This window comes from Falco biarmicus, chromosome 6 (genome assembly GCF_023638135.1).
Source record: "Falco biarmicus isolate bFalBia1 chromosome 6, bFalBia1.pri, whole genome shotgun sequence".
Lineage (NCBI taxonomy): Eukaryota > Metazoa > Chordata > Aves > Falconiformes > Falconidae > Falco > Falco biarmicus.
The window spans coordinates 61,333,923-61,358,808 of record NC_079293.1 but is presented as its reverse complement, the minus strand read 5'-3'; the positions used below and the strand labels follow the sequence as shown (position 1 = coordinate 61,358,808).

General features: G+C 39.7%; 1 protein-coding gene across 5 annotated transcripts in view; it reads right to left on the bottom strand.

Annotated features, from left to right (window-relative positions):
• Window positions 1-1,960: 1,960 nt before the first annotated feature.
• Window positions 1,961-24,886, bottom strand: part of CEP85L (centrosomal protein 85 like) — a 152,738-nt gene continuing 129,812 nt past the window's right edge. For all 5 annotated transcript variants that reach the window (XM_056342606.1, XM_056342604.1, XM_056342607.1 and 2 more), the window contains 9 exons: window positions 22,180-22,297; window positions 19,988-20,164; window positions 16,516-16,668; window positions 16,083-16,237; window positions 14,365-14,482; window positions 13,999-14,049; window positions 8,396-8,503; window positions 7,812-8,025; window positions 1,961-6,469 (listed from right to left, as the gene is read on the bottom strand). In XM_056342606.1, the coding sequence (XP_056198581.1) occupies window positions 6,306-6,469; window positions 7,812-8,025; window positions 8,396-8,503; window positions 13,999-14,049; window positions 14,365-14,482; window positions 16,083-16,237; window positions 16,516-16,668; window positions 19,988-20,164; window positions 22,180-22,297 (1,258 nt within the window). In that variant the 3' untranslated portion in view covers window positions 1,961-6,305. The remainder of the gene's footprint in view (window positions 6,470-7,811; window positions 8,026-8,395; window positions 8,504-13,998; window positions 14,050-14,364; window positions 14,483-16,082; window positions 16,238-16,515; window positions 16,669-19,987; window positions 20,165-22,179; window positions 22,298-24,886) is intronic.

The window sequence follows — 24,886 nt, the reverse complement described above, 5'->3', positions numbered from 1 at the left end:
TGGCAGACAGGGACTACCCATGTTCTCAGCTTTTAATGTTGCAGAGACGAGCTTTTTTGATACTAAATTCTATTCAGATGCCCCTCGAGGAGGAGTTTTCAGTCAGAGAAGTCTCTTACCACAACTTCCACTGTTACAATTCACTCTCTCAGTAGCAGACACAATTTTTCTCAGCCAAACTTGACAACAGTTTCCTTTTGCCTTTCTCCAGGCAAATGTTTTCCCAGGTACACAGACCAGTAAATCAGTTTTCTGGTCTATTAATACCTAGGGGCTGCATTCTTCTGGGGAGCTGCCAAACCACTCATGAAAGAGCCCTGAAGCATTAGCTGAACCTATCAGGTTCCCCACAAGCTGAGCAGGCTTCAACTCCATGACTTGAAGCATGCCTTTACTTCCATGAAATTCAGACCTGTGACATCAGGAAAAGGAGGGGGAAAAGCAGCAGCTGCCCCTAAAGAGGGAGTAACTCAAAGTAGGAAGAGAAATATGCACATACTAAAATGTAATTAAATATCGTTGTTCATAGTGTACGCTTTCCCTTACCGCTTGGAAAACCTCCAAGTATACTGAACCCATTCATTTACAAAACAAACAACCCAGCCTTGTTAGCACATCCTGCAGAATTACTTAATTTACATAATGTAGGCCATCTACTGCAGATTTAGCTATTGCAAGTTGTCCTCATTCAAGATGCTGCAGCGTTATGTGCATCATTTTTATCCACATTTGGAATTGTATTTTGTTTGTGGCATAAAGGCAACAGAACATTTTCTACCACTACTATTGTTAGCAGTGCTTTAATCATGATACTTTGAAACCTAAACCTGACTTGGAGCAGTTCACAAAAGGTCACTCTCAGAAAACTTATGGAAAGTTGGCATCTGTGCAGCCCTTTACATACATCGACACACGGCACAGAATGTTTTTTAATTGAGTTAGAAGCCCATCATTCAACGTTCAGTCACAAGGCTGGTGAAAAGCAAGTGACCTCTACCATATATAATGCATTAGCTAATTAAACTGAATTTCCCAGAGTCTTTGAAAAGAGGCGGCAGTGTCAACTTCTGTGCTCTGCACAAGACAAAGAGGGAAGAGGGGAACACCACTCTAAACACAAAGCTCATTCAGCGTTCAGTGCTCCAAACAGGCTTTACGATTTCTTACAGGGAGCTGTCAGAGAAGAAAACATTTTTGGGAGACTCCACTTCCTTCAGCACACCGAGTAAAATCCTTAACCTTTGACTTTTCCTCAGACCGCACTAACTTGACACGGAAGGGAAGACAACATCGCTTGGTTGAATTGGTCTGGACTGACCTGCAGTATTTCATGCAGCTGCAATTTCTGACTGCCTTAACTACTGCTCAGTCTGACCAGCCATCCATTTTCTAACTGAAAAATAACAACTAAAACCACATGTCCTTTCTGATCACCAGTTTTCTTCTTGGTACCAGACTCACCGCTGGTATTGTTTCACCATCCCATTTTCTTTTTTGCCCTGTGTGACTGGCTTCGGGGCAACCACATGTTGCACAGCTGATGAACCTTTCAGCAACTTCGAAACTAGCTATCGTAACACTACCGCCTACTATTTTATGCCAACTTACTCTTTGAAAAAGTCCTACCTGTGATATCTCCCATCAGTATCCAAGACGGCTAACAGGAACACCTGCTTAAAAAAGCATCAGGGACTTTGCAAGCAACTCTGCTCTAAACCCCTTTCACTGTACTGAAATAGTATTTTTGCTACTAAGGGTCTGTTCTCTTAAAAAAAAAAAAATCGATGCCAGGAAGAGAGCTAAGTCAGCTGGTATTCAGGCAGAACTACAGGAGCACTGAAGGGAAACTGGGGTGGGTATTGGGAAGATCTTTCACTACTCCTTTGTCTCCTGCCCCTAGTCCAGCTTCGGTCACTTATGTCACGTGCCAGATATTGGACAAACAAGAACCATGAAGAAATCACTTTTGTAACAAAATTTATTTTTGCTCTGTGGATACAAATCCCAAACATCAACAAAGAAATTCCAGTGGAAAAATACCAGTCATTAACAATGAAAACTTTTATTATTATTTAATAAATAGAACTTTGGCATTCAAAATTCTAGCTGTAAACCCTACTTTAAAAAAAATTACAAAAAGAGGCAAGAACAACAAGCCTAAAGCTGAGCCAGCCAGTGGCTCTTTTACTTTTTACAATGAACAAACACATTGTGATTAAGTCATGACAACTCTATTTACATATGAGGTATTCTGAGCGGTTCAAAAATTGAACCCAATTTACAAAACTACCAGTCTTCAGGGACTGATCCAGTACATATGTCAGCTGTGCTTTTAAAAGATAGCTCCAGACACTCCTCCCCACTGAACTAATGATATACTGTAATTAATATACACATTGTGATGAGATTCCAGCTCACGCTTCATATGGAAAAAAGCTGCATACTATGACCAGCCTAACATTCCAAGTGTGCACCTAGTACCTAGTTTAAGTAATTCTGTTTCTAGATGACATGCAAGAGTCCTTACTACAAAAGCTTATTAACAAAATATCAGCAGGTAAGAAGAAAACAAGGTGCAGTCATCAGCATCCTAACAACTTACAGGGGAATATACACTTAGGTCAGGCAAAAAAGGCACAAAGGTATGCAGCTGTGGAATTAATATTGCTAATGAGCTACCAGAATAAAACATTCCTTTAGATAACCACCATTGATTTGTCTGCAGTCTAAGAATGCAGATTATTCAGAAGATCTTTTCCCTGCTCATGACAGAACTAGTCACATCAATGAAAAGAGCCCAATTATACCTCCAACTCCACCTGTGTAACATCATTGACGAGGACAAGGGAAATTGGAGCAAATTATGCCCATGCAGTGTGCTGTTGCTGCCCATGCTAGGGCAGCAGGTTGCAGAGTAAGGGTTCTTTTCCTTGTGCTCTTACCCTGAAAGAAAAACATCCAAAAAAACGTCTGACACAAGAGGCGGGCAGTGAGGGCAAAGGAAGGAAGGAAACCTTTTGAAGTTAAAAGGAAGACATTTCAGCTCCTGTAATGACCTCAGGGTCACCAGCAGTTTCAATTGCTGGAGCCCGAGTGGGTGGTTACAGCAATCTCCACAATTTCACACAACCATCACACTACGAAGCTGCACAGTGGAGGCTAGCAACCTAAATCACATTTACACAAGTGAGCTGTGTTATTTCTATATAGTAAACACATAGCATCATCTATAGCTTGTCTGAAGACAGTTACTTTCCAAGTCTTTTTCAAAATACATTCTTGAATACAGTAGTTACTGTAAATATTTTCTGAAGGACTGTATAAATTCAATCTGAAACTATACAAAAAGTTGCGGTACAAATTTGCTGACAGCCAGAACGGTAGAGTCCCCATTCATTAGCGTTGTTTTTCAGCCCTTGAGATTGTCTAATAGCTACAGCAAAAAGTTGTCATGACTGAATCTAAGCAATTCCAATGTTAACATTCATTAATCAACTCTGTATTAAATATGCTGAATGAGACCACACACACTACATTTTAACCAATTAAACAGTCATGCATATCTTAGACAAAGCTTATTCCATTTAGAGGCATCCAGAAACTGATGCAAATATGTTAATTGCTATTACTACAACAGGCCAAATTTTAAGAAATCAAAGCAAAATACTGTATCACTGTAGATAGTCAACTGGTAGTCCGCATCTTTGGCTCATACATCCATCATCTACCTCCCTACTTTAATTTGACTGAGGCAGATAAACTCAGTTGTTGTTTTTTTAAAATCAAGTGCTTTAAAGTCAACATAAATATTACAGGTTCTGTAATAAAAATATTACAGCGCAAGATTACCACATGGTAATCAAAGTACTACAAGTAAAATGGGACGACCTTCCTGAGGGCCTTTCAGCTAACACTTGAAGAGCTTAAAAGCTCCTGAAGTGCTTTGCAAATATAAATTACTGATCTCAACTCTGCAATACAGTATCGCTATTTAACAGGAGGGACGGTGGAGGCACTCCAGCCACATGACCAGCTTAATAGTTCAAAGTGACCCAAAAAATCTCTTGCTCCTCTCTAATTGCTCTATTAAACTCCTTGTTATTTCTACCAAATTTAGAAAAATGTGTTACTTGGTAATTTTTTTTGTAGGTACAACATTTCCATCTAAGGAATTAATAACATGCAACGTAGGTGTTTCCTCCCTCCCTAATACTTCTAGTTTATCATCTGAAATCCTATTGTTGAATTCTGATACAAGACAGATGCCATAAACTGTAGATTTCACTGCGGGGCCAAACCCAAGGAACTACACACCAAAGGAACGAGCTGAGGCCCTAGTCACAAAAGCCAATACTGTTAGAGGTACAGGAAACTGCCAGCCCATTCCTGAAAAGATCCTTGCTTTCACTTTTGCACTAGTATAAAAGTACACTTCCAAACCTACAAAAAGAGATGAGAAATTTAAAATTAAATAGCCTCATTTTTTGCTGTGAAGTAGAGACACTAGGCAATTTCACTCAAGATTTCACCTAGACACTATTTCAGTGCTCACAGGAGCTGAACCAATCAGATTAACATATCTGAAACCACTATGTAGCAATAATATAAATAGCAACACTATTTTTCACAAATTAGTCCATGTGTAGGTTCAGGATAGAGAAAACTGTCAAATAAATAAGTCCATATAGCTAAAAAAAAAATAGTTCACTAAATTATAAAAACAACATTAATGGTAACTGTAACAATGAACAGAAAGCAAAAGATCACCAAGTTAAAACTGGTAACCAGTCTACCTTGCTATACCATTTTTTTTCTATTAACACAAATATAATCAGAAAACTGAAGACACTAACACTTTTGCCATAAAAATGTTACCCTAGAATTTACTTGGTTCTAACTGCTAAGCTTTTTAAGAGATCCCTGCTGTTATCCACACTACAGGTCAGTTGACTGACTTGCACCTTAGTCTTTTGAAACTTTATTACCATATATAGAAGCATTTAGATTGGAAGAGATCTTTAAGTAACTGATGCTCATATATTTTAACAGTGTGATCTGAGAGTGGTTTTGCTCTTTGCAAGTTTTTGTTTCCTTCAGTTAATTACTGTTTTACACCATGCATAACTGTGCACTGACTTGCAGTGATGTTCCAGGAAATCAGAAGTATTAATGTCATCCGTCCCATGGGGTTGAAACAGCACTGCCAAGTGAAACTCACTGAATAAACTATGGAACACAACCTTATTTTTTTTTTAAATGTAATCGCTTCCCACATCAACAGAAAGATCAAGAATTCCCAGACAACGTGGAAAATTTTGCAGTCCTCAGATAACTGAGTACTTAATACTTCTAAGTGGAAACATTCTGTTCTGAGCCCTGATTTTGCCAAGTGCCAAACACCCGTTTTGTAGCTATGGTAACCATTTTGGTTGAAGTGGTTCACACCCTCATCAGAGGCCTTCATGGACTGAATGGAGACCAGCCACATTTTAAAATGGAGATGACCTAAGGGAAAAATAAGTATGGTACAAACACCAAAATACAGCCTCTGACAGCCACGTACTATGCTGCAGTCTCATGCTTTCCAGCTTCTCTGGGTTTGTCACAGACTTCATACTATTGAAACTTCTTACGGCAATGTGAGAGTGCTTAAAACAATTTGATAGTGCTATATTTTATGGACTTCATTTGCATAAAAGAGTTAAAACTTGGGTTTCTTCTGCTATTGGGCAAACAACATAGACATCCATTACTAAAACCAACATTCTTCCTCTATCAAATTATTTAGGCAACTTGAAGAGCCACTGCTTTTTGTAGTGCTCCAAGATTGTTCCCATTGCAATTTCCAGAGTGAAGTGCAGCTGCAGAAGCCTCTGGCTTGACCACAAACAGTACAGGTCCTTTGACGCTCTGCTCTCATTTCAGAGCACAGATAATGCCATACAAACCTCTGATGAAGGAAGGGACTGAAGAGTAGTAGCAGCACGGCTGTTTTGATGCTCTGATTCCAGAAACGAGGTGAAGTAATAAAATGAGCCCTAATGAAGGAACAGAGTATCCAATTGAATCATTCTTCACAGTTTGTTCCTACATTCAGTAGTTTGGAGAAAAGATTTCTTATAGTTTGTACCACTCTTTAAACGATGGCTCTCCCCCCACCCCCAGACTCCCGAGATTAAATGCAGTCTCAGAGAGATGCATGAGTGGTGCTATTTGCAGTCTTCCGATATGGCTCCTTAATAGAAATGCAAAGACCTGTGACACAGCAGCATTTAGTAAGTCATTTGCTACTAGATGAAATGTTGTCATTGAGTAATGCAATTGTCCCCCATGTCCTGAGCATAACGGTCTGACATTATAGTCCTTAATTCATCAATATCCTTTCGTAACTGACGAACGTCCAACAGCTTCTTTGAAAGGGTTTCTGTGCTGTGGTAATTTTCATTCTCTTCAGCTGAACAGCTCAGCGCTACAGAAAACAACAACCAAGGTTAAAGCTCTAGCAACTGTGTTCTGTGAATACTTCAACTAGTCAGTCCCCTTTGAAATAAGGGGTAGGTCACTTTAATTACAGCGAGACAAATCATGCTTTAGTATGATGACAAGCCAACAAAATGCTGTACTGTGAACAACTTACTGTGTTGTAACTGAACTGTGTTGTAAGTGAACTTAAAATCAATTCAGAGCACATCAGTGCTTCTCTGAAAGACAGGCTTTTCTGTTTACACCAAGACCTGGCCTTGCTAAAGTCTGATGGATCTCAACAGATGGGTAGAATAGCCATTTCCTAGCAATTTTGGAGGTTTCCGTAGCCACTCAGAAAAAGAGGATAGAAAGCCTGGGGAAACGAGGCCATGTAAGATGATGAGATAGCACTAACACTACAGATATGCTGCACTATTCATCCTGCTGGCTGATGACGGTCTCATGGACTTTGAGGCTGGCATACGCTGTGCTCTCCAGTATATCAAGGGGTTACGGTGCAGATGAATCTATGTGGCTCCTGATGAAAAGGACTCTATACTTCTACCTTTCTACCTTGCTGATGGTCCAGATCAGCAACCAGTCTGATTAATTCTAATTAACGTTCAGAAAACAATACAATATGATACAGTCAGGTAAAAAAAAAAAAAAAAAAAGCAACTGTTTATTAAGTTTTTTAAAAGAAAAGATCTAACACAAACTCACTATGCTAAAGCTTTAACTGATTTGCTTTAGGGTGTGCTTCTCATTTCCTGGTTAATTTTAACAGCTTAGTAAGCGCTGCAGACTAGATGTGCCATTAACAGTACTGGAGGTGAAGCTGACTGGCACTAGGCTTATCTAATAGACAGACACCCCCAACCCAGACAGGTACATGTTCAAACAGTGCATGCGTATTCCTACCACTTGACCCTAGGGCTTTGAAACAAAACCACATCATGTAGCCACACCAGGCCTGCTTATGCCTCACCTCTCTTGAAATGAGTTCATACGGTGGAACAGGTTTGCCAGAAAAGTAGACTGCAGCATCCCTCAGGAGGGACAGACACCCGGCTACACACCTTTCTTTTCTAGTGGGGTGAACAAACCTGTGATTCAGTCCATATGACAAGGACCTGTTGTAGTCATATGCATTTAGTGGCCCAGGCGCACTAAAAGCCCAACTTTTCCAGAGAGCTCCAGGAGTAGAGTTCACAAACAACTGCTTCAGTTGCACAGCAAGCGGGGACACTGGCCTGTCCAGCTGGCAAGTTCTAGCACCACTTAACTAAACCGTTACACCCCTATGTCAAAACATTAATAAGCACTGGAATGACAACATTACTTACATCTGATTCCCAGCAGTAAGGAAAGGTTAGGTTCCTTGCCCTGAGCTCTCTGAGTAAGAATACTGCACAGTGCTTTCAAGTCAAACAAGCAATGGGACATTTCCTTGAATAACTGGTCTGCTATAGGCATCTTCTCAGATACTGGCTGCCTGGACTGCTCCACCTGCCGCATCTGCTCCTTCAGGCAGGCATTCTCTTCCATCAGTCTTTGGTTCTTTGTGAAAAGTAAATGGGAAAAAAGGGGAAAGTTAGTCTGAAGTGTGCACTGTAGCAGAAAATTTCCTGTTTCAAACCACAAACAATATAATTAAAAATAATTCATTTCCATACATACCATAAATATTTCGGTACCCCTCCAAAGAATAGCAGATAGCCATGTAAAAGCTTTCTGTTTCATGCTACCACAGCTTTGTGGCCTTTACCCTTGAAGTTCTCACTTCTTGAGGTAGGGATGGTATGTCTGCACAGCAGCCAGCACAGTCAAGTATGTAATATAGCGCATAAAGCCCTAGCAGGGGACCTTATAATCATTCTATAAGCTTCTTCCCAGATCGTGTTATTAGGTTAGTGGAGTTTGTACTTACTTCAGTGACAGTTTTATTTAACTGCTCTATATTCTTTTCTTTTTCTTCAAGCTCACTTGTCATCTTCTGAACTATCAGCTTTTCTTGCACAAGCTTCTCTTGCATAGACTAAAGTGAAGGAAAACACAGGTAATGATTTTAAATTTTCACACTTTATATTAGCACTGACCAAAAAAAAAAAAAAAAGTATCCTCTGTAGATTTCTACGTTTCAGTTATTTACTGCTTTTGTATTAATTCTTCATTTTTTGTTTTCTACCATGTTCCACCTGGTAATATTCAGCTGGGCCCCAACAACTCTCTGTACACTAACACAACTATTCTAAGTTATCAGTGAACCCTTTGAATAAGCAGTACCTGTTCAGAAGCAAGAAGACTGTATGTATGCAAAACCTTACTCATATACGGAATGCATGAAGCCTAAAATAACCATGCAATATTGTTTAACCAAACAATTCCACTTGAAATAGCAGCAGATTAATGACAACTAAGCTTCATTTGTGCAATTCCAAGTTGTAACTGAAGAATTTTTTGGCCTCTACTTTCCACAAAGACTATGGCAGGACTTCCTACAACCTTTTGTAACACAGAATTCATCACACTTCTATACAGCTGAGAAGAAAGCCTTTGGTAATCGATACATAGCAGCAACCTCTTAAAAACCATTCACACACAAGGTAAAACAGACTGTCTATACAACTCTACTGAAAAAAAACAACTACTGCAGGAAAAAACCCCAAACGAAAAAACCCTTATTTGTAGTTTATAGCACCATTTTTAACAGATACATTAATTACTCTTTTCAGTAACGTAAACAAAAAATTCCTAGGATGCTGTTGTACTTAAATATTGGAGCTTTCCATGACTGACTTCCAGATCAGTCACAACCAGCAACAAACAAACAACTGCTGGAATGTGGAACCAACTGCTGTCAATTCCTCAGTCTTCATTGACAGAATTGAAACTGAGAAATCATGAAATAATTCCAAAGTAGATTTTTTGGGGTTAATTCAGCCTGTCTTTTTGTTAAAAGCACTCATATTTATTCCACTATTTGGTGTTTAGATCTGTAGATGTGTCTTTCAAGGTCATCTGGCAGAATTCAGAAAGAGGAATATTCAAACCGCGATATCTGAATACTAATAACAACAAATAGTGATTACATAAACCCCTGATGCTTTCATGAAGAAAAAAATAATCCTGTTTTGTCATTAATGGTATTATTCACAAATCCAATGCTGTGCTAGCACAGTGCATATCAAGTGTCCTCTCCATCCCTAGCTCAGCATGTTGATACATAAAACCTGTTACCCAATTTCAATTATAAGATGCAAATCCGATCCCACCATGCTCAAAATACAGCTGGAGCACTGGTAACAACAGTGCATGTCTTGGCAGAGTTTTGACTATAACCTTTCACAAAGTGGGAACAGACCATGATGGGCAGAAGCAGCATTTCACACACCAATGGCTCTCAATTTATGGAATGACACTGTCCCCAAGAAGAATGTTTTTATTTGGCTGTCTGCAGGAACAGTCCTAAAGATTTTTTCTTCCAAAGGAGAGAACTCCCTCACAGAGAATTCTATATGGTAGCTTAAATGAAATGCTATAGGAAGATCATAAGTCTCTCTTTAGTAAAAGATACGTTTAAATTGCTGCACTATGACTCTGCAGCCTTAACCAAAGACACAAAAAAACCCAAGCTCCCCACTTAACAGAACCACAGTAAATTGTGTCAAGGTATGTTGGTCTGGAGGTCTTAGGAAAACAATTTAGGTTTGGAAAAGAAGCCAAATTTACTCTTGTAAGAGCTGCTCCTAAGATGTACGAAGAGTAGAACTTTCAGGGTACCAGTACTTTGGAATTGTAGCACATAGGAGACCTACTATTTACCATGTACATCACCTACAGAGTGGACGAGAAGCCATTTAATTGATTTACCAGGTATAAGAATTTTTAGTGCTGACGAGAAGGCAGGGAGTAACGAGAAGCAAGGCAGGGCTGAGACTGAGCAGAGTTTTTAATGGCCTGGCCACTCACTGGAGGTGTGCAGCCTTGACAAAATTTCCCAACACATTCAGCTCAATGCTGCACAAACGGTGAGAAAAGTCAGTACTTTGTCATACCCTTTGCAAACCTGGAAAACAACGGTGCTAAAATTTACACACTTAATATGGACTAAAAAACCCCAGACTTTCATTAAGTAATAAGAATCAGCAGACAGAACCCAGAAACGACTACTTGTTTTTAAAACCATTTTCAAACACTTGACTCGTTTCTCAGTTCACCCATATCGTGCCCCTCAAAAGGAAGTGCTGAAATAACTCGCATCCTGAAGATAAGCCATGTGAGAAAGCACAGCTTCACACTCCAGTGGGAGGAAAGGGAGGAAGAAAGAGGGCCCTGCCTCATGTAAAAGGAAACACCCTGGGCCAGGAGAGGGCAGGAAATGGCCCTGCTTCAGGCATTTCCTTTGGCATGCTTGCAGAGGAGCAGAACCTGCAGTAGTGTTGAACAGTTTTACTCTTGTTTCTTAAAAACAGCATCTACTGAGGAAAATGGACATACTGGGTTATACTGAAGGTCCCTCTAGCTCTGTCTGTGGCAGCAGCCAAACAGAAGATGCTTAGGAAGGAGGAGGAGAACAGGGCGATGTAGGTACCCAAAAAACCCTCCCAGCTCCCAAGTATCTCCAAATCTTAGTAGTCTTCTATGATGAGCAAGCTCAGGGACAGCCACAGCCCCAGTTACCACACATACATTAGTACTAGTATTAATTTCATATCCCACGTCAATGGCAGACATTAAAGGTTTGACAGTGCAACCTTCCTGAGGGTGGGGAACACAGGTTCAGAAATACTCCCTTCTGCAGTGCATTTTCAGAACTACACCTCCCATTAGATTTACATTTACTCCAAATGCAACTTCTAGAATATTCAAATGATGTGCATGTGTTCGATTCATGATTTGCACCATTTAACAGGACCTACTAGAAATGAAAATCAGTATTTCTAAAAGATACGCCTAACATCTATCATTGCCTGCTACCCTAATCTTAAAGCTCAGAAAAAGCATGTGTGCTTACCAGCTTGGCTGAGCTATGATTTCCCAGTTGCTCACAGTGATACGAGTCCTCCGTACTTTACCCTTAATTTTTCCATATGCTTTCCAAAGTTACAATTTGGTGGCATTACTCCCAGCCTGGCACAGTTTGTGTTTATTGTGACTGACAAGATTGAGAGACGTACTATGGGTAACACAAGCATTGCACAATCTAACTTAACTTCTACTGTCTTTTTTTGTACCAAAAAAATGTTAATTTTGTGATATCTAAATTAATCACGTAAATACAGATTTTTTTGAAATACCATTCCCATCTATGATTTTCCTCTTTCTGAAGATGTACTATATATGCAGCATGACATCTCATCAAGACCAACCAGACTTTTAATCCCTCATATTCGGAATAAACCAACCAAGCAAAACCATACAAGGACGATCTAAATCATTCCACCACAATAATGAGCAAATAGAAACTAGTGCTGCTTCATACACTGCTGTCTGAAACAGAATTTGTTTTCAGCTTGCAAGTTAAAAACAATGAACTGAAATAAATTCTCAAGCATAAGTTTATAACGTGGCAGAAGACAGGGACTAAAATGAGATTTTCTGCATTGAAGATAAATTATATCTCACTGCTGATAAGGGATTTCCATTTCTAATGAACTGTTTTTCAGTGTTTCCCAAGGAACAAATGTTGAAGGTCAGGGTGATCAAGGATACAAAGAAGCTTCTGTAGTCTGCAAGTAATTGGAGAGCTAATACCATTTTCGAATCTGACTTTCTGTCCTTATATATAATACCTCGAAAGAGGAAAAGTAAGAGAAAGCCCTGGAGAACAGAACACTACTCTGTTCACTTACTGTCACAACTACTCAGCCGATCCCAGTCTCAGCTCCCTAAAGTCACTTCAGACTAAGCACACAAAACAGCCATCTGTATAAATGTGCACAAAGTCTCAAGATAAAGGTGATGGTGAGAAAAAGATCAGGAAGTTTAGGAAATATGAAAAGATTTAGGTTGGTGATGATACATTTAGGTAAGTTCTGTCTATTTCTTATAAGCACAACATCAATGTAGTATGTATGTAAATAATCTTAACTAAACTGAGGGACAGAGACCCTCAGAAAGGTTATGGAGTTCAATTTGAACTTTTTTGTTTTTCATTACTAAATACCCGAAACAACATTTGCCTGTGGTGTCACCATTTTTGCATATATAACAGACTGCTCCATAAAACCATTTCAATTTGAAGAATTTTGTCTTCTTCAAACCTAGAAAAGTTTAAATGATTTTGGTTTTCATTTAACAGATGTATGTTACGTTGCAACTTAAATTCCTCTACTGATGTATTTAATACACTGTAATTTAATCAAGAAAAAATATGGTTGTTGACAGGAATCAGGTCTGCTATTTACCTGCATGGTAGAGAAAGGAAGCATTTTAACGGTGGAGGGCAACTTACTTTCAAGAGCAAATAAGCAAACTTGGCTCTACGGTGCAAAGGAGAAATAAGAAAGCACATTCTCTTAGCAAGGTTTATGCAAACAGTTTTGCATCTCTTCACTATTTGGATTCTAGCTCCATAGAGTGCTCCCTTTCACTTCGGAAGACGCAGGCATTCAGCCAATTATTTACTACCATTCTGTTGCTCTTCCAAACCTAACATACACAGAGTTACAGCACGAGCACCCTCCTCACTCTCAAGGAACAACCCTGTAACTTCAGTCTTTCTGGAGGACAAGGAAGCAAAAAATGTGGAGACAAATGCCAATCTAGAAGAAGAATGCAGAAACTGGAATTTATTGAATTTGGCTTCATTATTTGGTGAAAACAGACGTTTGTTTTTTTAAATTCTCATCTTTTTCTAAAGCAGGTCACACCTTCTTCCCTGTAACCTGTGTAATGTTTTCTCCACAACAAACACTGGTCACTAAGTAACTTTCAAGTCTCAGGAGCCTGTGTGTTAATCTCATGAGCTGCAACTGACGCCTAGCTGACAACATCTGCTTTCTTGAAAAAGCCTTGGCCTCAAGCTAAATGCCCAAGACCTGCCGAGAGAGTTAAGATATCTGAGTAAGTGATGTGTCAGAAACCAGCTGAACAACCACCTGCTTAAGCGGTGCAAAATGCTATGGTTTAGAAAGGCACCTGTCACTACTAAGGATCTGAGCATGAAACTCCTCATCTGTATCACTTTCTGTACTCTGATCATCTGAACCCCAAAGTTGGATGGGAGGCTTTACCGTTACAGAGGCAGAGCTCACACTTGGAACAGGTAGTTCTGATAGGAAATCCACTAGACCAGCACAATAATGATGCCAGATGGCAACAGATTTCCACTTTATGATGAGCACCAGCCAACTGCTAAACCATACAAACATCCATAATGACAGGTCAGCTGCAGGATATAAGTTCTTGGCATTTCTATCATAGCCTCCAATACGGGAAGACAAAAGGACAAAATTCAACTTCAGTAATGTTACCTTTACGAACCAGAAGTGTATGGAGTAAATAACAGAACATACAACTCTTCCTTACCTGTACGTCTAAAATCAGTCCAGCAATCTGATTTTGTTGATTGTCTATGACCTAGAATATAAAATTGAGTAATTTAAAATGCTTGAATCTCTTCAGATCCTTTTTTAAAAATCAGCTTACATCTGTGTCATCACAGATTCTAAATGGAATCTTTGAAAACATAAAAGACAAGACAGAGAGTTTAACTCTGATAAAACAGGAAATTTATGCAAAATAAATGTACTGAACAGAAACGGACAGGTATTGAAAAATCTGAATTAGCAACAAATGTGTAATTCTTTAGTGAGATTCTTTATTTTACTTTAGATGTAAGCAATGCAGGACTCAAGGTTGAAGATGCTACCAACAGATCATTTGCAGACTAACCTTACTGGCTTTCTCATTCTTCTCTTTGAGACATTCATTCTCACTCTGAAGCTGTTTTGTGTCCAACATGGGAAGGCGAATACCATCTTCCAGGCATTTTTCAACTTTCTGTTGTAAACTGCCATTCAACATGAAAGAAGAATTAAGTGTGCTGACAGAAACAGAAAGGCTGTGTGTTCTAGTGAAAAATTAGAAAGCTGCACCATCTTCCAACCAGAACTGTAAAACCACACCTAGCAGAATCCAGCCTTATGAATGAGCAAACTGACAGTGGATGAATAGTCCAAAAATCCAAACTACTGTAGCTACCGTGGCACTGACAAGAACAGATTCACGCAGGAATGGATTTATGGGCCACATTCTGTGCTGCATCTCCCAAAAAGGCACAGCTCCAGCAGTACAGTGTAGGGGGAAGGGGCAGAGAGGAGCAAAGAAAAGCTTTGTGGTGTTCAGTGCTGCTCTGTGCTACTGTGGGAGGCAAAGCCAGCACCAGCATAGATCAGGAGTCTTCAAACATCTCAAAATTACAGGAGCTTTAAAATCAGACTCTCTCACTAGGGTACATATAACTCAAAGTACAGTCAAACTGGAGGCTGCAGCCAGTACTGGTGGCCTATCCTTCACACCCTCTGTGACTTACAAGGGTGAGCACAAAGCCGCTCCTGCCAGCTGCTCCCACACAAGGGCATGACCTTCAGACCCTCTGTAGCTCAACTCAAGCTCCTAGGTGTAGCTAGAGCCTTTGCCTGCTCACCTTCTCTCAGAAAGGAAATACATTTTATCAGTGTTAGCCTTGCTGTCTGATTTAGAAACCAGAGGCCACCTCAACTATTTGTAGGCTTTCAGAAAAGACAAATGATCTGCCTCTAGATTATGAGCGCATGAAGAAAAAAAGGCTTTCATTGCTAAGATGGAAACAATGCGTCAACAATTTGTCTGGCAAGGTGTCCCAACCAGCTTGCCTTTCGTCATGGAAACACTTTCAGACTCCTGTGGCATGCACCTTTACGCAATGGAGGGACAGTGAACTGTAGTAACATCCACATAAATTATTAAAAGTGATTCCCCCCTGCTTCCCCCTTCCCCTGTTTAAGTAGATCCCCTAATCTAAGGTACCATAGTAACAATGCCTCCAAGTCTCATCTGGAACCTTCTCATGGATATCTGTCCAATTTGTTTTTTCATAGTTATGCAAGTACAATGACAACAGATTAACTAGAGCTAAATCTCCCTGTAAATACCCCCCGCTCTCAGGGAAAAGGTAAGAAACAGCTACAATTTATTTAAATCTTTGACCCTTTCCTAATATAACCATCAGCCAATATGCAGGGAGCTTTTCCACAGCTTGTGACAGGATTAGTTATCAAATAGGAGCGCTGGCAGCTTCTATACAATGCCCCTTTCCTGCACATTTTTATTCTACCCTCTACTCAGTAGCAGGCTATGATGCCATTGCAGTGGTGTCCCACATCTTTAAAGAAAGATAGTGAAGAATGTCCTAGGCAGACTCTTCCCTGTGGTATTACTTGTAACTTGATACAAAACAAAATCTTGTTGGATTTTCTATTGCATTACTTTGTCACTCTGCATAGCAATATATTTATGCCATGAAAATCTATTACAATGCTAATGATTTAAGAGTTCAAATAGCATTAGGTCTTGACATCAGGTGGCAAAAGACACCCATTTCAGGACACAGCCCAAGCAGCTGTTCATACCTCTGTACTGTTGTGACCAGATCTTTTTCTTTTTTCTTCTGACACACCAGCTGCAATTCTCTCTCTCTGCATTGCGATTGGGCCTCTCCGAGCTTCTTATCTAACTCAGTCATAGTTTCTTGAAGTTGCTTGTTCTTCTCTTCTAGAATTTGCAGCTAACACAAGTTACATTAGTCAGACACAATGTCACGTTAGCAGAAGGCCTTGTGGCAGGCCACAGCCTTGCAGTTACCTTCTGTATAATCTTAGACCCATCTCACTTACTGAGTATGGGAATCCCTAATAGCAACAGTACTTTCTAAAACACGGAAATACTCATCTTCCTAAACAGATGGGAAAAAAAAAAGTATGTTGAAACAGTAAAAGATTTGACAACAGCTATTGGGGAGCTTACTTGTATTGTTAAAGTGTAAACAAACTCCCTTTACTTTACCTGTTTGGTCTGCCTTTCTATATCATCCAGTGTTGGTAGGTCAGATAGGTATTTTTCTAAGGTTTCAATCCGTCTTTGTTTTTCTTTGTTTTGCTCAGACTCCTTCTGGCATTTCTTCTTCAGGCTATTAATATATCGGTCTCTAGTTTTAAGCTAGAAGGAAGTAAGAGTACACGTTTTATGATTACAGTGAAAAAATAAACCTGCTTGGAAGCAACGGCTGGTCACTCTTTGGTAATTGTACTCTCTACTGCATGAAAGGGTTGGTTATTGCAGAAAACAAACCCAAAGAATGATTAACCCCAGCAGCTCCAAGTCACAGACCCACACATGACCTCAAACCACAGTTGCTTCACCTCTGCCCAGAACACTCCATGTGCCTTGCGAACCGAAAACACAAACAGTTCAACAGCTAAAATATTCTTAGTTTTTTCACCAATGCAGATATTCATATGCAAAAAATGGTCAGGAAATATTTCAGTCCATCCTCTTCCTCTGGCCTAGGAAAACAACTTAAAACACAGGGACCAAGAACTTAATGCAGCAAGAACTGGTAACCCTGACTGATGCAGTCTGACAATTACATCAGAACAGAATAGTGATTTTCTTAAATGCCTTTCTACAGGCATCTTAATTGTCATCGGCCTGCAAAAAGTTTTTTATATTGTGTTATCTTTGCTTGCATTCCTGTACTTGCTTTGCTTTATTATCTAGGTCAAAAAAGCAGGAAGGAAAGTGGGGTGGGGGGGAGGGGGGAAGAGTATTTTCCAGTCATAGTCCAGTTTAATAAAAACAGCATCTCTATTGCTTGAAGCAAGGTGTACTAATTCACAGATAACAAACACTTGTCACAAGAGTAAATGCTAAATGTTCTTTTATTACAGTGCTACAGACATCCACCTCACAGAGAAATAAATGTGTAACACTGTCAATGTCAGAGTTCAGTAACAGCCTGCCGAAAAGTTTAAGTAAATAACACCTGGAAAGTTTTTCCAGAGAAAGCTTTCTATGTGAGCCACAAAACTAAGGACTGCCAAAAGGCCAGAAATCTTCGTATCTTTTATTTTATCGAGACCTCAAAACTGAACAAAGCTTTCAGGCTGCTTTAAAATCTTTCTGATTAGACAAAGCCCAAGTAAACTCCACGTTCAGTAAGGCAGAACTGCAACTCAGCCATGGTCTTTTGCCACAATGTGCTTCAGAACCACATACTCGCCCCACCACCCCAACCCTTAAGGCAGTGATACAAATACACACGTAAGCCAGTGCTGCACAGTAACAATTCCCAGGAGTCTGACCATTAATTAAATGCATCCCTCCTCTCTGTTTCTCACATACCACTAAGGATGACAAGCTGACCAGTCAGAATACTCCCATACTTGTGCAATAAAGATTACATGGTTTCCAAATCTTCTTGTCCTGCATATATACCATAGGGGATTTCCCCTCCTGCAAACTCTCCTTCGAATAGCTACTGTGTTTGCCTTGGGATTCCTCCTGCCCTCTCTAAATCTCTAAATCCCCAGCATCCCTTCAAGGACTCTTTCCACTTTCTGTCACCCGAGATGGGAAGAAAAAAAAAAAAAAAAAAGTGTTTTGGTTTATTTTCCATTCACACTTGCTGACTCTGCAGAAGGGAAAACAAGCTTCTAATCTGTTTTGTTTTGTGGTTTGGTTTTTGTTGGGTTTTTTTGTTGGTTTTTTTTTTTTTTTTTTAGATTTCCTCCTTCATACACACACTGCTGATGGCTTTGCTGGGGCAGGAAAAAAATGGAAAGCACTCAAAAGCACTCACCTCTTAGCAACTAAATGTTAAAAGTAAGGCCACAGAAAAGAACACTACTACAAGCTGTCAGCAGTATCTTACAGGAATCCTTCGCAATTACCCAGAGCAGAGGGAGAAGGAGCAGCCAGCAGGGTAAGTATGGGTGTCTGAACTGAAGCATTTCCAGCCCAGCAGCCCAATTTCCAGATGAATGTCTTGGAATTGAAGTGAGGGCTACAAAATCTGCAGCCAAGAGGCACATTCATGTCTGGCATAAAGAAAAGGAAGAACCTAGGCATTCATGGCATGGACGCTGGTGGGGAGTAATGCAGTATCTACCTTAGCAGGCTCCCTCAGCTAGGAAGCTGTGAGGAGCTACCACAATTACTGGCCAGCCATAACAGGGAAGCTTTTTCAGGCTTTTGAAATTTTAGTGCCAGTTACAGAGCTCTCAATCACCTCAGTCCTACACTGACTACACGTGGAACCTAGGGAAAAAAACCCTCTTCAGGCACCAGAATTATTCACACAGCACAGCTCCTTCCTCCCTCTACAGTCATTCCTCAAACTGCAACACACTAATTTTATTACAGAAACACATGCTCTCCTTCTTTGACCTTTCTCTCTTTGAGCGCCTTTTGTTCAGTACACAGAATGGATGGGTGTTAAGGGGTGAATCAGGATTGTGCAGCGATTCAGGCTTCTAGCTACAAACCATCTCACTGACACAAGCACTGCTGCACGGGTCCTCACCACTGCCACCACCTATAGCAGCAGTTCCCACACAGTGAGGAACAGCAGCAGTAAGAGCTGAGACAGGAGGAAGCATCATCATCCAATTTCTGCCCTTTCTGAAAAGCATACTGCAGGGTTCACGGGAAATGGTAAGGCAGAACTGGAGATGAACTACGCTTCTTTCTTCTTTGTCTCCCTACCTGCCACTTCACTGTGTCATACTGCTCCCACCCCTTGAATCCACATTAAGATAAATCTAAGCCCAGCAGTAAGGCCTAGTGATCAAAGAAGAGAAGGTAACAGTGACAACACATCCCTAAAACATTAATTCGGAATGACTTCGTCAACAGCACATTCCTGCTTGCAATAAAGGAAGGCTGTCAGGACATTCAAAACTACCCCTGGGTACTGCTTCAGCCTCCAAAGAAAACCCTTGTCGAGACAGTTCCAAGAACACAGGCATCTAAGCCTCTCCCTTGTCTCAGGCTGAAGTCTGGTCTGCACATCCTACAAAAGCCACCAGAGAATCATTCCTGCTAAGTGGGCACATACAGTCTGGCAAGTGCACCTCAAAGCACGAGGGCCGCACTTACAAACGATGCTAAAAAAATAGACAATTTTCACAATCTTTCTGTTTTCAAATGATACTTTATTTACTGTAATAATCACTTCAAGCTATATGAATTCTTAGAGCTGAGCAGCTTTTTTTCAAAGCAAGTGATACCTGGTTAAAAACATCATCATGATTGCCATTTTATCTAGTACCGCTTTTTAGGATGTATTCAGTACAAGTTTAGATTTATCCATTGCCAACACCTACAGACACTTAACTACCAGTTTTTCCATCACATAGAGTTTAGCTAACTTTTGAAAATAGCTCAGCCACCCACACACTAAGCTGCTTTCTAGCAAACAAAACATATGCTTCTTTAACAGTGTCAAAAGGAAACCTGGAACATGAAAGACACTTACTTTCTCTTCCATCTTCTTTTTCTCCTCACTGGCTTTGTTTGAAATTTGTTTTACAAATTCACTGAGTTGTAATTCCTTATTCTCAGCTGCTGCAATCTTTCGCTCAAGCTCCTCAAGGTGGGATGTTGATCTTTCTGAAACGTGAGGTTGCACTGGTGTGCTCTCATACTGTGGTTGCTTACAAAAAGAAATAAAATAATCATACAAATGAACACACACATTCTACCATATACTTGAGCAGCACAGCAGAAAACAGTCCTGCGTTTTTTTCCTACTGTCAGGAAGGGTGGGGTTTGATTTTGCAAACATTAAAATACGTGGTAACTGCATATACTTTGGCATCTGGGGGGAAAAAAAAAAAAAAAGTTAGACACTTTTACATTCACAACACATGCAGATGAACACTGTGGAGCCACACTTCCCCTCAGATTTATGGAAGAGGTGTGACTTCTCTTCAGGAGAAATCCCTGAAAATCCAAACAAGACATGTTTTCAAAACATATCACTGCCACTGCATTATCACACCATCCCCTTAGGATGAAAAACACTCTACAACATGCCTATGAAAGTATTAGAGATGCTCCAATCTCAAGATGCTCCTAAATCAGAACATAAATATTAGTCAAACCTTAGAGCTATCACACCTGAGGTGCAGAATGGTGCAGGGACAAGCCTGAGACAACAGCTAAAACCAGAAGGCAGGCCTCTCACTTTCTGCCCTGTATACCAAAACCCTCTCTCCCTTCCCATTTCATGCAGTTCAGTGTTGTTGTTCTACTTCCACTGCCCACACACAGATAAGCACAAAATGGACATCAACCGCATGTGGGATGAAAAACGAGACACACCCCATTAGGCTTTCAGTTTCCAGATTCTTTTAATAACATAAATTGGTGTCTTTAAAGAAATTACACAGTGTTGTTAACCAGTAACATCCCTTCAGCAAAGCATTAGAAGATATTAAAACCTCCATTAAAGAAGATTTGCATTTGTAAGTTAATCTTATAGAAGGCACACAAATCAAGCAGAAATCCTAATACATTATAAACTTTTAAAACTCTTTAAATTATGAAAGATGAATGCATCTGGTGCTTTATTTGAAGAGTATTATGGTATACTAAAATTTCAGTTTCTGCAGTAATTCTCCCGCTCCCCTGCAAATCTTAATCTAGACAGAACATTAAGTATTCTATAAACAAACTTCTGGAAGCACCAAAAGCCACATTCCTAGATGTCTGAAAGTTTCTGAATACTCATTTCACACTGAGGCTCCCCTTGAATTTCTCTCCTGTCTTAATAAACCAGGTTCTCACCTGATGCACAGCTGTATTCTTCCAAGGATATAATTAACGTCATGTCATGCTAGCTGACATCCTGGTGCATTTTGTAACAGAAAGAGGTAAGGTAACGGAAGTGGAACAACCCCCCCCTATTTCTCTGTATATCTGCCTTTAACATTCTCTTCCTGCACTGCCTTTCAGATATGCTGAGTTCTGGAGATGGAACTGGTATGTTACAACAGGGCAGCAGCCACAGTCCTCAAACTGATCTGCATTTTGTGGTTAGTCTATGCTACCTCAGCCTCACACTTTCTGGTATTTGTGCTAATTAGATAAAAATTAGGACAGGTATGCCCAGAACACCACCACACATTCCCTTTCAGACTAGGTGTCCCCTAAGAATACTAATCCATATCCTTTTCAGGTATGTGATGCGCAGGTATTCCACCAGTCTGCCTGCCTTCCCACACCTCCCATCTAGTCTATCGGTAACAATCTAACCACTCCTTCGAGTAGTGCCTCCTTTTCCTCTTTCAGAAAACCTCCCATTAGTTCTTTTCAGATGTTCTCCTATCAAACTACTTTATCTCCTAGCATGCCCCTGTATAACTGTGCTACATGCATGCTGTTAACCCCTTATTCTTACAATGTCACAATCTCTTATTCTTACCCCATTTTTATCAGGTCTTAGAACAAGTATGTACATAATGTTAACATAACCTAGATTTCTGCAAATGTAAACTACTACGTTTGGAAGGTATTTTCCTCTATACAATTTACGGCTATACGTTACACAACCATCAATAATCACAAAAGCTCTACATTTTGGCCTGCAGTAAATAGTGACCGTGCTTTCAGATGTCAGTTACTGGGCAATGGAAAGCTTTGCTGAAAGAAAAATATCCATCCTACCTGTAAATTAGTCATGTAAGGTTCTTCACAGTTCACAAGATGACTCAGTCTTGCATGCTGAGCTCGTAATTCATTCTCCCTTATCTTCTGATGCAAATTGTTAATTTGCTGCTTTTGCCTATAATACACAGATTTTATTTGAAAAGAGAAGGCATGGAAATGAGATTAAAAATCACAGATCTTAAGACTTATACTGAAGAATACCGTAACAATAATATTCAACTACCCTAGAACTACATTAACTGTGGGCTTTTTCCTACCACAGCCAGACTGCAACTAGTATAGTTTACCACTAGAACTGGAATCTTATCAGGATATGAGCTATTAACTATAGTCACCACGTAACTTTCACTTAAGCATACCCCAAAGGGTTTGTGTTCAATAGGCAATAATAAGCAAGTCCTGTAGAAATACGATTCGAAAACTCAGTTTTATTTTGTGGGGGCTGAGGCAGGCTTCTGTTGTCATTTGCTCCTAGGGCCACGCACATAAGCAGGAAAAAGTATACAGAAAGCAGAATGAAAAGAAACAAAATCTGCACCTTCATTTTACTTGGACTTCTCTTGCTTGGTCCCTCTCTCTTTGCTAGAGCTGACTTTTGACATAGGTTGATGAGATTTACAAACCAAAGGGAGCAGAAAGAACTTAAGAGTAAAAAGTCATTATGTAAGACTGTCAGCATGGCTTTCCTGCAAGGTCTTTCTCTTTGCTTTGCTTAGGACTTTCTCAGTCAATTGTTTTACTGGAGATGTACCCCGCCTCTAGGGTAAAACACCACACTGCATACCAAACCAGAATTAACCTCTTGCACCAATGGCTTGGCCAGTGTACAGCAGAAACAGTATCACTGTTATATCACTAACTATATCACTGTTTAAATCATGCCTGCATTTGAACCAGCATGACTGCAGGGCAAATACAAGCCAGGTGTCAGCCCCAGCCCCCATTAGACAGCCCTGTGAAGTGTGCTGTATTCTCTGTGGAGCAATGGGCACCTCAATAACTGGCTCCAGAATGGAGTTGTCAGCACCCTCCAGAACCACACACAGCAACCTTCTTAAACTGAAAACCAGTTTTGTGTTCTCTTTTAACTTCCCCTTTTTCCTTCTTTTTTATACTAGGGCATTTGCATGCAAGCATGAAATTGTTTCTCAAAGCTTTGCCTCTAAGCATGCAGTATGATTGGCTTTTCTGGAAATGACAATGCCAAACCCAGCTGACTAAATCCAATCCTAAGAGCAGATAAATGGCAAATACAGGTTAACTTCAAGGGTGAAGACCTGCCTGCGCACACACCAGAAAAGCAAATCCTCTAAAAGTACAAAAAAAAAAAAAAAAAAAAAAAATATCAAAGTTAGTTTGCTTTTTTAAAATTTGGGAAGAGTTGTGTTTAGGAAAAGCATCTTGGAAATATCATGAGTATACAAAATATATTATACATCTAGAAACTAAAACAAAATGTGTATTAGTTGAAAAGATGCAAACTGCAAATTTAAAGAGGAAAAATAAGTTGCAAAAACTCAATTAAAGTTGTTTTTTATTATATATATGAAATTAAACAATTTGAGCCACGTATATTCTCCTAGCCGGTCATTAGCCAACTGTATGACAATTACTCGTTTTACAAGAGGAGTTTAATATTTCAAAAGTAGTGAATATATTACAAGTTAAACTTTAAAGATATACATGTTACAGAAGACGTGCTGCATGCCTACAGAACATCTTTTTTTTCCCCTATTTTTATATCTATAAAGAACCGCAATGAATGGAAAAACAGTATAATCGAGTTGCAATTTGGTAGTACCTTCGACCAATTAATTCAACACAATTTATAAAACCAAAGCAACTAGATTTATTTATGTGACTCCATTGCAAGTCTTAAAATATTCTGTATCACTACAGGCAGTCTGGGGACTTCTGTCTTTCATTCCACCATCTAGATGGACCAACTTGTACAAATACAGTATGTAACACTAAAAGACTATGTACAGTTCTGGTTGGCATCTGTATGATGGCACTACAAACAAAAATCTTCAAACTTATTTTGGAAGAAGCAGATTTGAAGATTAGGTAAAAGAATATGCTCTTAAGTTGTAAAAGACGTTATATGAGCCCAAGGATTTGTATAATCATATGAGAAAATATAAAGCTTTGATGACTTCTATACATGCTTGGTCACAGATACCAGAATTATTTAGTATGAGTTGTCCTAACCTAGGAACTGAAGTAATTTTTCATTTTTTATCACCTTACCACTTATTAAACAGATCTATTAAAATATTTTTGCTTCATGTGTTTTAAAATTACTTACCCATTTGTCATTTATCTCTTCAAGGAACTACGTGATTTTATGTTTGTGGATGATTGTAACTTAGCAGTGCCTTCCTTCACAGGCAGGATTTCAATAGCCTGAACTAAACAGTACAGCCCGGAGTAAATGTTTTAAAATATTTTTGAACTTCCAGTGTAGTCTGAACTACACTACCATTATTTCCTCTTTCATAATCCTTTCCCTACTCTACCAAATCCCTGCAGGAAAAAAGGTGAGACAAATTAATCCGTGACAAAACAGAGCTGTGCTCGCACAGAATGTAACTAGCTTGCTTCTTTCCACTCTGCAAAGCATGAAACGCTCCACTGTTACAAAACCTTGCTAACAAAACAGGCTGTAGAAATGTTTTAAGGGTGTGGAGATTCTGCACAACTT